General features: G+C 41.2%; 1 protein-coding gene across 2 annotated transcripts in view; it reads right to left on the reverse strand.

The window, feature by feature from the left end:
- GABBR2 (gamma-aminobutyric acid type B receptor subunit 2) overlaps positions 1 to 13,527 on the reverse strand; it is a 353,790-nt gene that overhangs the window by 5,125 nt on the left and 335,138 nt on the right. For both annotated transcript variants that reach the window (XM_063130215.1, XM_063130214.1), the window contains exons 17-18: positions 9,384 to 9,513; positions 970 to 1,087 (exon numbers count right to left, since the gene is read on the reverse strand). In XM_063130215.1, coding sequence (XP_062986285.1) covers positions 970 to 1,087; positions 9,384 to 9,513 — 248 coding nt within the window. The remainder of the gene's footprint in view (positions 1 to 969; positions 1,088 to 9,383; positions 9,514 to 13,527) is intronic.

Consider the following 13,527-nt stretch of genomic DNA (forward strand, 5'->3'; position numbering starts at 1 on the left):
AGCCAACAGTGCACATCGCCCTGAAAGCACCATCTCCATGGTGAACCATGGTAGTGGCAGCATCATGTGAGGACGCTTTTCATTGGAACGGACTGGGAAGCTGGTCAGGATTGAAGGCAAGATGGATGGAGCCAAATACAGCGCAATTCTAAAGGAAAACATGTTTCAGTCTCCAAGGGACCTGGGACTGCAGCAGGGGGTTAACCTTCCAGCAGGACAATGACCCTAAACACACAGCCAAAGTTACACTGGGGTGGTTTGAAAACCACTCTAAGAACCTGAATGTCTTAGAATGGCCCAGTCAAAGGCCAGACCTCAATCCGACTGAGAATCTGTGGCAAGACTTGATAATTGCTGTTCACCAACACTCCCCATCCAATCTGACAGAGCTTGAGCAATTGGGCAATTATTGCAGGAACCAGATGTGCAAAGCAGGCAGAGACTTACCCAAAAGACTCACAGCTGTAATTCTGCCAAAGATGCTTCTACCAAGTATTGACTCAGGGGGGTGAATATTTAACGCAACCAACAACTGCCGGTTTGTTTTTGTTTAATTGACTTTTGTGCTACAATAAAAATAAATAAATTGCATCTTCAAAGTGTTAAGTATGTTGTGTAAATCAAATGAGAAACATGCCAATTTAACCCTATTTTAATTCCAGGTTGTAACATGGCATCAGTGAGTTGGGCAGGACTTTGCAATGAAGTATGACAAAAGCACCACCATACTTGGGGGGGGGCACGGCTAACGAGGCTCCAAAGCAGGAAAGCTTTTTTACCAGCTGTCACCATAAATATCTCTGTGTTCAAGTCATTGCGCATTTGCTCAGAAAGACCCAGAACATAATGACAATTGTTATTGTGTATCTCAAAGGAGTCTTTGTATCATAATTGTGTATGTAATCAGTAATTAGACTTAGAAGAAAACGGTAAAAATGCCATACAATAAGAAAGAGCCATGTTACTTACTGTTCTGGGGAGTTGATATCTTCTATAAAGTCTTTGCTTGTTCTGGAGGACTCTGTAGTATTCCATTGTGCTTGAGGGTTTTGATCAAGGTGGTTTTTCAATACAGCTTTTTCACCATCTAGGCAAAAGGAGAGCGTTTTCTGACATTACTTCAGAAAAGTGATAACGTATTATTTTTCAAAGTTACATTTTATCTTCAGAACAGCAAGAACTCTTTTACCATCTATAGAAGCATTTCTCAAAGTTATTTATTTATTCTAAAATTTATGCATCACCAAAGAAACATACAAAAATTAAATAAGGAAGGAAAAAACAAAACAGAATACAAGAACCACAAAAAGCGGATCAAAAGAAAAGCAAAAAAGGATAATTACAAAGCAGGTTGATTCAGAACATAACTGGCAATTCCAATATTTCTGGTTCCAATAACTAAAAAAGGCTTGCCACGTTTGCATCAATACAAGTGGACATCTTTAATTAGGTTATTTCTTCTTTAAACCTTTTTCTATTAATGATTTTTTAAAAAAATAGGAACATGAAAGGCTTCCCAGCGGTGAACACTGTTTTTTGCAGAAAGTAATGAATTCATAATTCACATACTGGTTGTTTTAGTTATAAGTAATTAAGAAGAATTGTTAAAGCTTTAAGTGTCACCACTATCACAGTTATGCTGAATAATACCTTTTTATCTGAAATCAATCTATTTGAGCCTTAGAACACAGACACCAAATGTGTTACAAGTCTGCACTTTAAGGAATACATTTCCATCACTTGAACATCATATTTATACAATAAATTCTATTCAGTCCCTGAGGAGTGAGATACCGAATCCATGAGTTCTACAGAAGAATATTATTTAATAATAAAAATGGGGAAAAGACTGATATCCGAGCATATTATTTTTGTCCAGCGGAATAAAATATATAATCTTAATGTTCTGGGATAATAGCATACATCCTTTATATTCCAAAATTTCAACCACTGAAAAACATTTCTGATTGTGACCTCTAGGTTTGTCCATTACTGAATTTATTACCATATTAAAAGCTTCTGTCAATGTCCTGTAATAATGTATTGAAGAAACCTCATCCAGCTTTCCCCAATGTGTTGTCTTCCAGGTGTTTTGGATTACAATTCCTATCATCCCCAATGACTAACCATGCTGTTCTAAAACATCTGGAAGGCAACATATTGGGGAAAACTGCATCAACCAATGTATCTAGTGGTTGATTTAAATCTCTTTTTACCAAGAGGTCCCTATGAGTCCCATCCATTAAAGAATCTATATTTCCAAGGATGTTTTTTCAGAGACTATAATAGCTACCCCTTTAATTTTGGTATTGGAGAAATTAGTGTGTGCTTTTGTATAGTATTTATATGTATGTGTATCTGAAAAGTCTATTTAAAAAGAAAAGATCTTGTTACACCAAATGAGTTTCTTGAAAGCAAATTAACTCTGCTTTACTTCCTTAAAAATGTTTGTACTTTTGCGCTTTTAATTGTATTATTAAGTCAATTAACCTTTTGCACAAATTATTTTATTCAACTTCTTTACATTTATCCTTATGTGAAACACCAACTTCCAAAACAACCCAGTAAAAAAGCAAACACAAAAGAGAAAATAAATGAAATTTAGACTTTAAATCCCTGAAACAAAACATTAAGCCATTTATAAACAATTTAAATCTCAATTTAAATCTCTCCACAATAGGGCAGCTGCAGGCCAGTCCACAGCATCCAGCATCCAGATTAAAAGCCTCTGAAACAAACACATTTTTACTGTTTCCCTAAAAATGGCTAGTAAAGAATTCTGTAGGGATTGGTGTCATTTCTGTTCCTTCTTCTAAACCAGATCAATTTTGTTTCCCACCACAAGCCAACATCAAGCAGTTGTTCTGCAAGTGAATTAGGTAGAGATCCAATTTCTTCCACACAGCAATGTGCAAAAGTTCTCCACTACTGGTAGAGAATCTTTCCAAAGCACAGCAACATGAGCAAAGCACTCCTATGGGGTGGGAGAGAGAGCATCCAAGGCAGAGGATCTACTTTTCCTATGCTCTGCTGGGCTTGTATTAGCGGGGCGGAAGGGGTGTGTGTGTGTTCGTGTATGAGGGGTGTGTGCTTTTTCTCTTCTGTTTTGGGAGCTTCCCCCCTTTAACAGTTCCCCTCCCATTGATTCTAATGGGAGAGAAATCAACTACATCAGCTGCAGGGTTGGCATAGTTTCCCCCTGCTCTGGGAATGTGTAGTGCTTTGGATCCTTCTGGAATGCCTCCTTTTTGCCATCTCTGCGTCTGCAAAGAAGCCATGGAGGAAACATGTCTGTCTCCCTCCACCTTTGGAGAGGGAAATCTGAGAAATCCTATAATATCTGGGATGCCCTCCCAGGGCCATAGAATTACAACCTAAGCCTCAGTTGCTGGATAGAGAATTAAGAGGTTCCTCCCTGGAATTTCATTTTGGGTGTCTCCAGATTTAGGAAAAATCCCGCAGCCTTACCAAGGCTTCATTTACAGAGACTTTGCAGGTTTACAATGGGCACAAAATATGCATCGTCCCGTCCCCCCGTTCTCCCACCCCTTTGTTGGCACATTCCACATGTTTCATTTATGCAGCCAGTAGACAGTGCCACAAGATTTCTAAAGTCACAATTCTTTAATTACACCACCTCTTTGATGGGTATTTTTGGCAATTTTTGTTGTTGCATTTTTGGCAATTTTTAAAATGGCCAAATAAACCTAAAAAAATGACGAGAGGCACCAGAGGATGCTGACGATATGAAAAGGTCCTGCAAACTTCTGTGAGCAAACAATCACGATGCATGATAAATGCTTCATGGAAAAATGCCCCAAGTCCCCCCAGTTTACAGGTGGCCAAAAAAAGAGGAAATGAATTACCAAATGAGGACACTTGTTTGCATAAAATCTGCCTAAAGTAATTTATATGTATAGATGCAAATTTAGGAATAAGTTACCTAACTTACATATTAACACAGTATCTCATCGTAGGAGGGAAGGCTGTAACTAGCTCACCTGTGTGCCTGTTCAGTCTGTTGTACAAGTGCTAACTATGAATGGGCACCTTCAAGGCCCTCTTTCCCCTTCTTATCAAGTAGAGAGTGCCTTGAAGTTGAGGACTGTCTTCTGACAGCCCTTCAAATAGAGGGTTGTCCTCTGAAAAGTAGGACCCATGGCCATCCTGCCCCTGCCAGTGTTTCATGTCTTGCTTTCCTTTGGGGGCTGCATTGCCAAACTCTGAGCTCCACCCCCCTCAGGATCCTCTCCACCCATAGAACTGGCACTCCCCTGCTGTCCAACAGTTTGAAAATCTAGAGCCTACAGTCAAAGAACTGATTTACATTCATTCTCTCTCTTCCAGAAAGAAGCATCTGAATTATTCAAGACCTAGAGTTTTCTAATTTAGAAATATGCTCTGAAACCCTGATTGTGTTCCAAATGCCTCAGACCAAACACAATCTGCTTACATGACTCTTTTGACTCGACTGCTCCCAAAGGGCTGTAAATTACACTTTTGGCAGCCAACTAAAGACGCTTCTAGCTCCGTTCTTCCTATACCATGCACTATATGCACATAGATGGCACTATTTAAATAATACATTGTAATAAAGTATTTTTTTATCAGCCAGCTAGACAGAAATGAACAGCCTCTCAAAGCGCTGATAAACATTTATAACTAGAAGTAGGGCATATTATTGTGGGCCTCTTGTTTCTCCAGACACAAGTCTAGGGATTGGAGGTACAATGGTGCTATATAAATAAATAATAATAATAATAAGAGTGGCCAGGTTCTATAGCAGGATATCAGAGAAGTTTTAGCTATTGGGCAGTATAGAAATATAATAAACAAATTAATAAATATCCTGAGTGTTCTCTAAGTCTTGTGAATGAAACTCTTGAGTTTCAGTTCTCTCTCATTTTGGCCTTACTGTTTACCTGCATGTCAGGATTCTCATCCTTCTGCCTGTTGTCTGAAACATCACAGTACAGAAGGGCTCCTTTATCAGGGACAGTGTTGTATTAAAATAACGTTTACATATTTTCCCCCCCTGAGAACCTCAAATTTATTTACAGTGGCATTGTGTATTTTAATACACATTCGAAGTAATTCTACAAAGACAAACCTTTTCTTGTTTTTTTTTTTAAATTTGGCTGAGTAGATTAGATACACACTTAAAATGTCTTTTCCATTTGCTCTTGGACGAGGAAAAATGAGGGAGGGAGAAGGAGTTGGAGCACCATTGTTTCAATGGGACAGAGTCCTTGGTAAGACCCACTGGAAAGAACAAAAGCTACACAGCAAATTTGAGGGTTGAGGAATGTGCAAGGAAGCTATCACTCAGGGCACTGGATTATTCTTAACTCATACATTTAAATGGAGTTGCCACATAAGAAAGAAAAAGCACGATTCCAAACAGTAGGCCCCTCTTGTCTCCCAGAGACTGGCTAGGAGTCCAGATACTTCCCCTCAGAAAACCGCATACTAGAGTGGCGATGTGAAAGGCCTGTTCAATGAGCCCCACATGTTGCTGATTCAGACCTTCAGGAAAGCAGCTGCAGACCAGCGATCCAGAACCCCACTCTGCTGTTTCACACTCTTTTGTACATCAGAATACTGTAAAACATTGCCACCCTGGGCGATTACGATGTCTAAAGGACTATGGGTTTAAAAACAACACGGTGAGGTGGGGGAGTTGTATTGTTAAGAATTGCATAGTTTTGGATTTAAATGTCACAATTTAGCCTTAATTCTGACTGGTGATGTTAATCTACAGGCTTCATTTGGGTTCTTGGGTTTTATTGTCTGTCTGTCTGTCTTCTAAGACTCTTTGAATTATTGGGAACAAGTCACTGATGGAAGAATACTCTGTGTCTGCAGACTAGCATGTGACACAATAAGGCCTGGCTGCTGCTGCTGTGCCTTTAGCTTCAACATACCTACTTGCGTAGATCTTATTGTGCCATGAGCCCTTTTAATAAGTATCAGATAAACCCTATTTTTCCTGAATGCTTTGTGTCTATCATTTCGTTTTACTGAAGATATTTAAGTGAATGTTATCATTTAAGTGAATAATAGCAAAAAGAAATCACACAGTGGCCATATTCGGTCTGTCTAATGCAGGGGAAGAGTTGTAGCGATGTAAGTGTGCGTGGGGGGAAGTGGCTTTAAAAAAAGGATCCACTGTCAAGTCTGTTTGCTTCGCTCCACTCCACCTCATTCATGCATATAATGTGATTTCAGTGGTACGACGGGGCTGTTACAACAGTGGATTTACTTGCAAGTGGCCAAGCTTGTTTACAATGTTTGGCATCTTGGCTCTGAAAGTGATTGAACTGTGAGGTGGGACTGCTGCAAGCCATATTGGAAACTGCAAAGATCTGGGAGGGCTCTGCTCACATAAAATCACAGAATTGGAAAGGATCTCATAGACTATCTAGTCTCCCACTGTCCCCTCCAGCCAAACAGATTTTGCAAAATTTTCAAAATGACATGAAAAGGAAACTTTGAACTTACTGGAAATTTTCATTCTCATGGGCTCTGGGGTGGGCCAGTCTATACATTTGGGGAAGCACCTGATTGGTGGACAGTGCCCCAGCAAGAAATGACACCAAGGGGAGGGGCTTCCCCTCAGCTCCTAGACCAAGCCCAGAGCCTGGAAGAAAACCCCTAACAAATCTAAAGCCCTATATATAAAAAAAACCAAAGAAACCCTCAACAGTAATAAGTACACTCATAGGCTCACACTAAAGAAAGAGAAACAGGAGATCCCACTAGATTCAGAATCTCAAGGTTGGGTGCTGACAATTCTGATATCCAAAAAGAACAAACCAGAGCTACTGACTCATGCTTCTGCCTATGATTGTCATGTTCATATTTTCCTTCTCTCTTTTAAATGAGTGAGAAGACTGCCCCACACCAGAGCCCCTGGGAATGGAAATTTACAGAAAGTTCACATTTTTCTTTTGCCCGTGTGTGTGATGCACAGAGACCACGACAAAGAATGAAAGATTTCATGCCTCTATAGTCAATATAGGCCTTACAGTCCTGCTGCCCAAATGGACAGGAACTATTAGTCCCTTGCTATTATCGTGGAAGGCCCAGTGCATTGAGCTGGTAGCCTTCAAGTCCAGCTAACTGATGCCTTCTTGGAAATGCCTGAGCCCTGAACCAGGATGCTTCACAAAAATGGTACATATCAAATTTAAGGAGACTTCTGCAGCTCTTAAGGATGTCCCTTTATGGAGTTTGGTGAGAACAGAAGCAACATAGTAATATCCAAACATCCTCCATTACTTAATTATGCAGGCATGTTTTCTCTGAAATTTCAAGCCAAAAGGCAGAAGACCCCTTGAAAACAACTATGTGGAATCCAAACTAATCACTCCTGTCAGAAGAACATGATGCCTAGTGGTTGACCTGGCATTATAAATTTCCCATGTGCCCAAAGACCTGGGTGGTGTCCTAATGCTGGCTTTGCCACCTACAATATAATTTTGTTGCAAGTCCAGCATATATCATGCTTGCATCAGAGGAAGAGAGCTCTCAGCTATATTAAAATTGGAGCAGTAGTTTCTGAGATAGGCAAGAGGTTGAATATCCCGTTCTCCTTTCCTAAATAAGAGGATTCAAAATGTACCTCTTGCAGGTCAAGGATCCCCATAAACTCTACAAGTTTATATAAAGTTGTTTCGGTAAAAAGAATCTGAAACCTTCTGTTTCAGAAACCTTTGTGGAGACTGTTTTTGATGAATCTCTAGACGCCAGAGCGATCTGAATCCTGGGATCGCTATGGACACTCCAGGACGAGAGCTCTGCCATCATTAATTTCTTATGCAGTGATGGAACCACCTTATGCTTGAAGGGGTTGAATACTGCCACTCTTAGGGGTCCTGTTAAGTGACCACTGCATACCTCTGGGACCCAGTTGGCAATTCCAAGTTCTGCTTCGAAGTCCAGCAGAGATCTGCTACTGTTAGGGACAGAAACCTAGTTCTAGGAAAATGCAGCAAAACTGCCTTTGTAATTTGCAAGGCATAATCCTTTGAGGCAGTTTTCTGTACCCACTAATCAGCTATTATCTGAAGTTATACTCATGCTGAGCAGTTCTCATTTTGAGGCCAGAAATCATCACATTGAATATTTGAGTGATTTCATAAACCCCTCTTATTTCTTTTCTTCATCCAGGATGAGGAGAAATATGTGACTATGTGGTATATGACTTTTTTAAAAAATAATAATGTTGCCCTGGAATGTCCCTCTTTACTTCCGGGACAACTTGCTGGCGTGTGGCCCCTGAGGGATGATCCCAGAAGTGGAAAACTCCAAGATCATCCCTCCCTACTCGCCAAAGGGCTGCAAGTGTAGATGAGCCCCTGATGTCATTTCTTTCTGGAGCCTTGTATGCTAACGAGGGGGAGGCCCTTCCCCAAACATATAGACTGTCCTGCCCTGGAATCACTGGAGAATCCTGCAAATGCTGGTTATCAAAATGAAAGTGAGATGAGTATATACACTATTCTGGTCCACCCTAATTGAAAGTAAGGTGTCAAAAATTCTAAGAACGTAGAAAACCCTCTTTAGCATGTTCCTATCACAGTGGTTTGCAAACTGTAAGACACCTTAAGGTGGGCACAAAGCTTTAAAGAGAGAGACAGAACCTTGAAGCAGGTGGAGCCTTCTAATACCTGAGACAGTTGAATGCCCCATGGAAGAAGACCCTCCATATTAAGGGTTGGATCCAGACTTAGTTATGCTTAGAGCAGACCTACTGAAATAAATGGTACAGGTAAGTCATGACTAAGGACATATTAATTTCAATGGCTCTCCTCTAAGTGCAACTAAATCTGGATCCAACCCTAGATTTGTAGGGGTGACTCCATCCTCACTGCTCCAATTATCCCAGCCTGCTTTGCAAAGAAGGGAGTTCAGAACAAGCCATTTGTTTAGTTCTAAAGACAGTTTCCTCTGTGCAGTTTTAGGAGGGGTGAGATGTTCTGTCCTATCCCTTTTCTCATGCCAACATTGGATAAGGACCCCAATCTACAGATCCTAGCATGCAGCAGCAGGAAGCTGTGGGCAACTGTGTATGAGAACCTCTGGATGTCAACCTGCAAAAGAGATTATTGGGGTTGAGTGGGGAAGGGAAGAAGGTAGTAAGTTAAAAAGGCAGGGGAGAGGCCAGGTTCAAAAACTTTGAGAAACACCGTCCCATTTCACTGTTTCCACTTGTGTGCACTAACATGGTCTACAAATCACATTAATTTTCAAGGGCATGTTGCATGTCAAAGCAGCGATATTATGAACAATACAGCAGCAGCCCTTATTCTGCCCCTACACACAAGGGAGGCAATCAGTCAATGCCTTTTGTAAAACCAAATCCTTACCAAACTCCATACCTTTGTTTTCTGTAAAGTTGCGTATACTGAGAATATCATTGAGCTCCTGATAATGATTCTGCTTAATATATGTTGTCTTCTCAGGTGTGTCCTGAAGCTGCATCGTGACTTCTTCTAAAGTTTTGTCCAGCTGTTAAAAGAAAAGCATTTTACAAGAGTATTAAAGCATTTCCATATTAAGCCTTTATTACCGATTGTAAGACGCCATCGATTGTAAGACGCACACTAATTTCAGTACCACCAACAGAAAAACAACAACCCTAAGACAAACCCGCGATTCTAAGACGCACTCCATTTTTAGAGATGTTTTTATGGGGAAAAAAGTGTGTCTTAGAATCGAAGAAATAGGGTATCCTTCCTTGCAATTTCCTTATGGACCAATTATTTTTCCCTCTTACATATGTATGGGTTTCCCCTCCCAATCATACATAAAGGTACACATGCAAAGAAAGGGCTTAAATTGCACTATTTCAGTAACAGATCCGTGGGCACTCAGACAGCAAAAAACACCCTCTGTGTTTCACTTGTATGGTGCCCACAGATGTGTAACTGGAAATAATTGCTATGGATACCTTGCACATAGCTTCTATATGCATAGTGGAATGAACCATACATTCAACCCTGTCCTTGCTCCTAATCTGACATATAAAAAATCCTGCAACTCTACCATTTGATTGTGAGAACAAATTAGTGGGAGAGAGACTGCGTTCATACACTAGGCGAGTAGTTAAGAAAGCACGGTGGCTTGTTAATGATGCTACATGTGCCCATCACATGCTGGGGTGATTTGCATAATTATCCTCAGCAACACGACTTGTTGTGTCATGCAAACCCAGTCAGGGTGTCTTTCTGCTATGGTTAACAAGCCACCCAGTACCCATGGATCTGGTTCACACGTCACAACAACCCACAGTAGGTTGTCAGCCTTCTTTGTTTCAGAGTGGCTTGCTGTGTTGTCCAAGCCCAGCACGGTGGCTTAAGCAGGGATTGTTAACCACACACGCCACTCTCAGAACCCATGGCTTATTGTTGGGTTGTTCAGAGTGGCTTGTTTTCAAAGTGGCTTGTCATGACGTGAGAACCCAGCATGATGGCTTGTGCATAGCTTGTTTGAAAGGGCTACAGAGATATCTGGCAAGAGTAGTGAAAAAACTGATCTCTCTTTGTAGTGTGACAGCGACCGGCTTTATCTCCTTGTGAAGCAAGTTAGCTATTTGTGTATGTGTTAGTGACTTATCTCTGGGTAAGTCCCCAAATATGGGAGGGGGGCGATTTAAGCTTCCCCCCTATTGTTTTCCTGCCAAAATCCCCCTCCCATGTGATTAAAAAAAGTCTCATTTTTAAGCCCCTCCATGGGGGCGTGGATTTCAGCATGAAAATGACGGGGAAGCTTACATTCTGAATTGGGGCACATGCACTTATCCAGAGTCAAGACAATCATACATCCTCACATAGCTTTGTTAGGAAAAGGAATGCCACTTCTCCCCAGCCGCAAGGGGCATCCAAGGAAGCTTATTTTTAAATGTTGAAGAAAGAAAATAAAACCCTCAGTCACCTCACCCTAAAAGGTAAGGTACCTCACCCATCTCCAGTCGAAAGATATGACTTCACAGGCAAGAAGGTGGGAAGGGGATCTCATCGCAGCAGGAGTACAGATGAGTTGTGCTGCAAAGGCCCCTAGGATATGTGCTGGGAGCAGGCAGGAGGATAAAGGGGGAGCAATCATGGCAAGCAAAGCTGGCCAGGTTCACATGACAAGCCATGCTGGCAAGGGTAATTATGGACAATCCCCTGGGGGATGTGACGAGCACTTGCTGCAGAGTTAACAAGCCAATGGAGCTTGTTAATTGCCAGATTGTACAAACCAGGCCAGTATGTGTCTGTGCGTGTGAGACTGGGTTTGCATGACATGCTGCAGGTTGCCTTGAGTTATTTGACCTACCATATGCCATGATGTTTGCAGGCGGCAAATTGAATATGCGTTCCCCACCCAGGGGATGCCATCTTGTGCAAACCTGGCAAGTAGAGTTATGGGGGTGTTAAGAAACCCTCCCATAACCCTAGAAAAGACAATGGGTTATGCTAGGGTTGTTTAACCTTTGCGCAAACCATGCTTGTTGGGTTCGCACAAGAAAATAACCCCCAAGTGGGGGGTGCATATTCAAAATGGTGGCTGTACACACACCCTGCACGCACCACGGCCTCATCATGGGTTAAATGACCCACAGTGGCTGTTGTGTAGTGCTAACAGTGAACTGTGTATGGGTTAAACTTACCATCAAATCTAAATACATCCTCAGCCTGTGGACATCAATACAATAACTCTATATGATGCCTGTAGATGTTATGCCCTCCTAATTACATTTCTCACGTGTCATGCTTCATTATATTGTAAGCCTGCAAGTAGGGCCATGTCTCTTTAAATGTTTGCAGGTGAGCTCTAGCTTTGGTCTATTGATGCAGCTGTAATTTCTGACAGCTGCTCTGGAGAACCTTCTTCCAGTGTTCCTGCCTACGGAAGGCTGCTCATTGGTTCACCCTTCTACAGTGGCCAGCTTCTAGCAGCAGCAAAAAGAGTCAAGAAAATAAATGTGGGCAACAGTGTTGAGAGAGGACTGAAAGTGATGAGAGAGGGCTGTTGGTGGTTGTGGCAGCTGCTACAGATGCTCAAAACCTTTTGATCACATGGAGACTCCATTTCGGAGTCATATGTAAACCAGAGAAAATAGGTATGTTCTTTGCATTTTGAATAAAGCCCCTCTAAGAGTCAAGTCTTCAAAAGAAAACAACTTAAAACAAAAACCTCTCTGCACTCTTTTATTCTGCTCTGAAAATTCTGCCGAGTGCATAGGCAGATACTTTTATAGCTGTGATGTTCCTGAGTACCTCTCTCAATTGCTCCTTCTTGTGAGAAAAGTATCTTCTTTTTTTAAAGTAGCTTCACTCATCAAACCCCACAATATTCTACCGCTTCAACCTTACAATAGAGGGGAGCAGTGTTAATTCCATGCGCTCTCTCTGAAGTAAAATAAAATAGAATGATGTTTTATGCTTTGAAATCCTTCAACGCACAGCCTCTATAAGCCACCTTCTGTTTTGTTCACTTGGTTGGATCCACACTTAGTCCTACTTAAAGTAGACCCATTGAAATCAATGGGATGTAAGTATCACTGACTATTTATTTATTGCATTTCTATACTGCCCAATAGCCGAAGCTCTCTGGGCGGCTTACTAACTTAAGCACGATTGATGTCAATGGGTCTACTCTATGTATGACCAAGTCTTCCCCAGCTTTCCTATGAAGAGACAGAGCTTCCATTGCCCATCACATCCTGAGGCCAGGATTTTGGCAGCACCAATAATAAGCCTGCAGTTCTGTCCAGGGCAGGTAGTGCATTTTGTTTTGCATGTTAGCACCTCAAAGCAGTGGCCATTACTCCCATGTTCAACCTCAAGTTGGCTCCAACAACACTCTACGACACAGCATTCATTCTCCTTGAAGCGATTTGAATTAAGGAAAATGTGGCATTTGGAAATGCGCCTTTGAAGTCAGATGAAAGGGAGCATTTTGCATTTAGGTTTTCAAAGCCCCTGGTTCGATACAATCTAACTGTCATCCGAAAGACAGACTATTTGGAGAAATTTTAGAGGAAAACTAATGGTTAAAAATACAATCGCTGCCTCCTTAAGACAATGTGTCGCAGACGGATTTGGTCATTTGAAATCACGAACGATGAGACTCTTCCTACAGTTCCTCAAGTCATTTATAATATACAGGCTAATTGATGGTTTTCAGGTGTGTATTAAGACCCCTGATGTTTTCACTCATGAGGATTAAAGTAGTCCTCGCATCAGTCACGTTTGTAATGAAATTGTAAAGCCTAAATTGGTCAGAACATTCTCTCTCTTCAGCATGAACAAGAATGCATGAACAGTAATAATGAGAAATTTACATAAGTAAAACAATGCAGTAGTCAAATGCAATGCAAACCTTCCATGCAAGAAGTCACTTCTGACATAGCTACACTTCACATTTTGACCCATTTGGGTCAAAAATATCAGCATTCAAGAAGAATAACTTTTAGCAGACACAATGACCAACTGAGGAAAATAACTATTTTCACTCCACTGTGGAATAAGTAGT

The sequence above is a fragment of the Elgaria multicarinata genome, chromosome 7, assembly GCF_023053635.1.
Source record: "Elgaria multicarinata webbii isolate HBS135686 ecotype San Diego chromosome 7, rElgMul1.1.pri, whole genome shotgun sequence".
Taxonomy (NCBI): domain Eukaryota; kingdom Metazoa; phylum Chordata; class Lepidosauria; order Squamata; family Anguidae; genus Elgaria; species Elgaria multicarinata.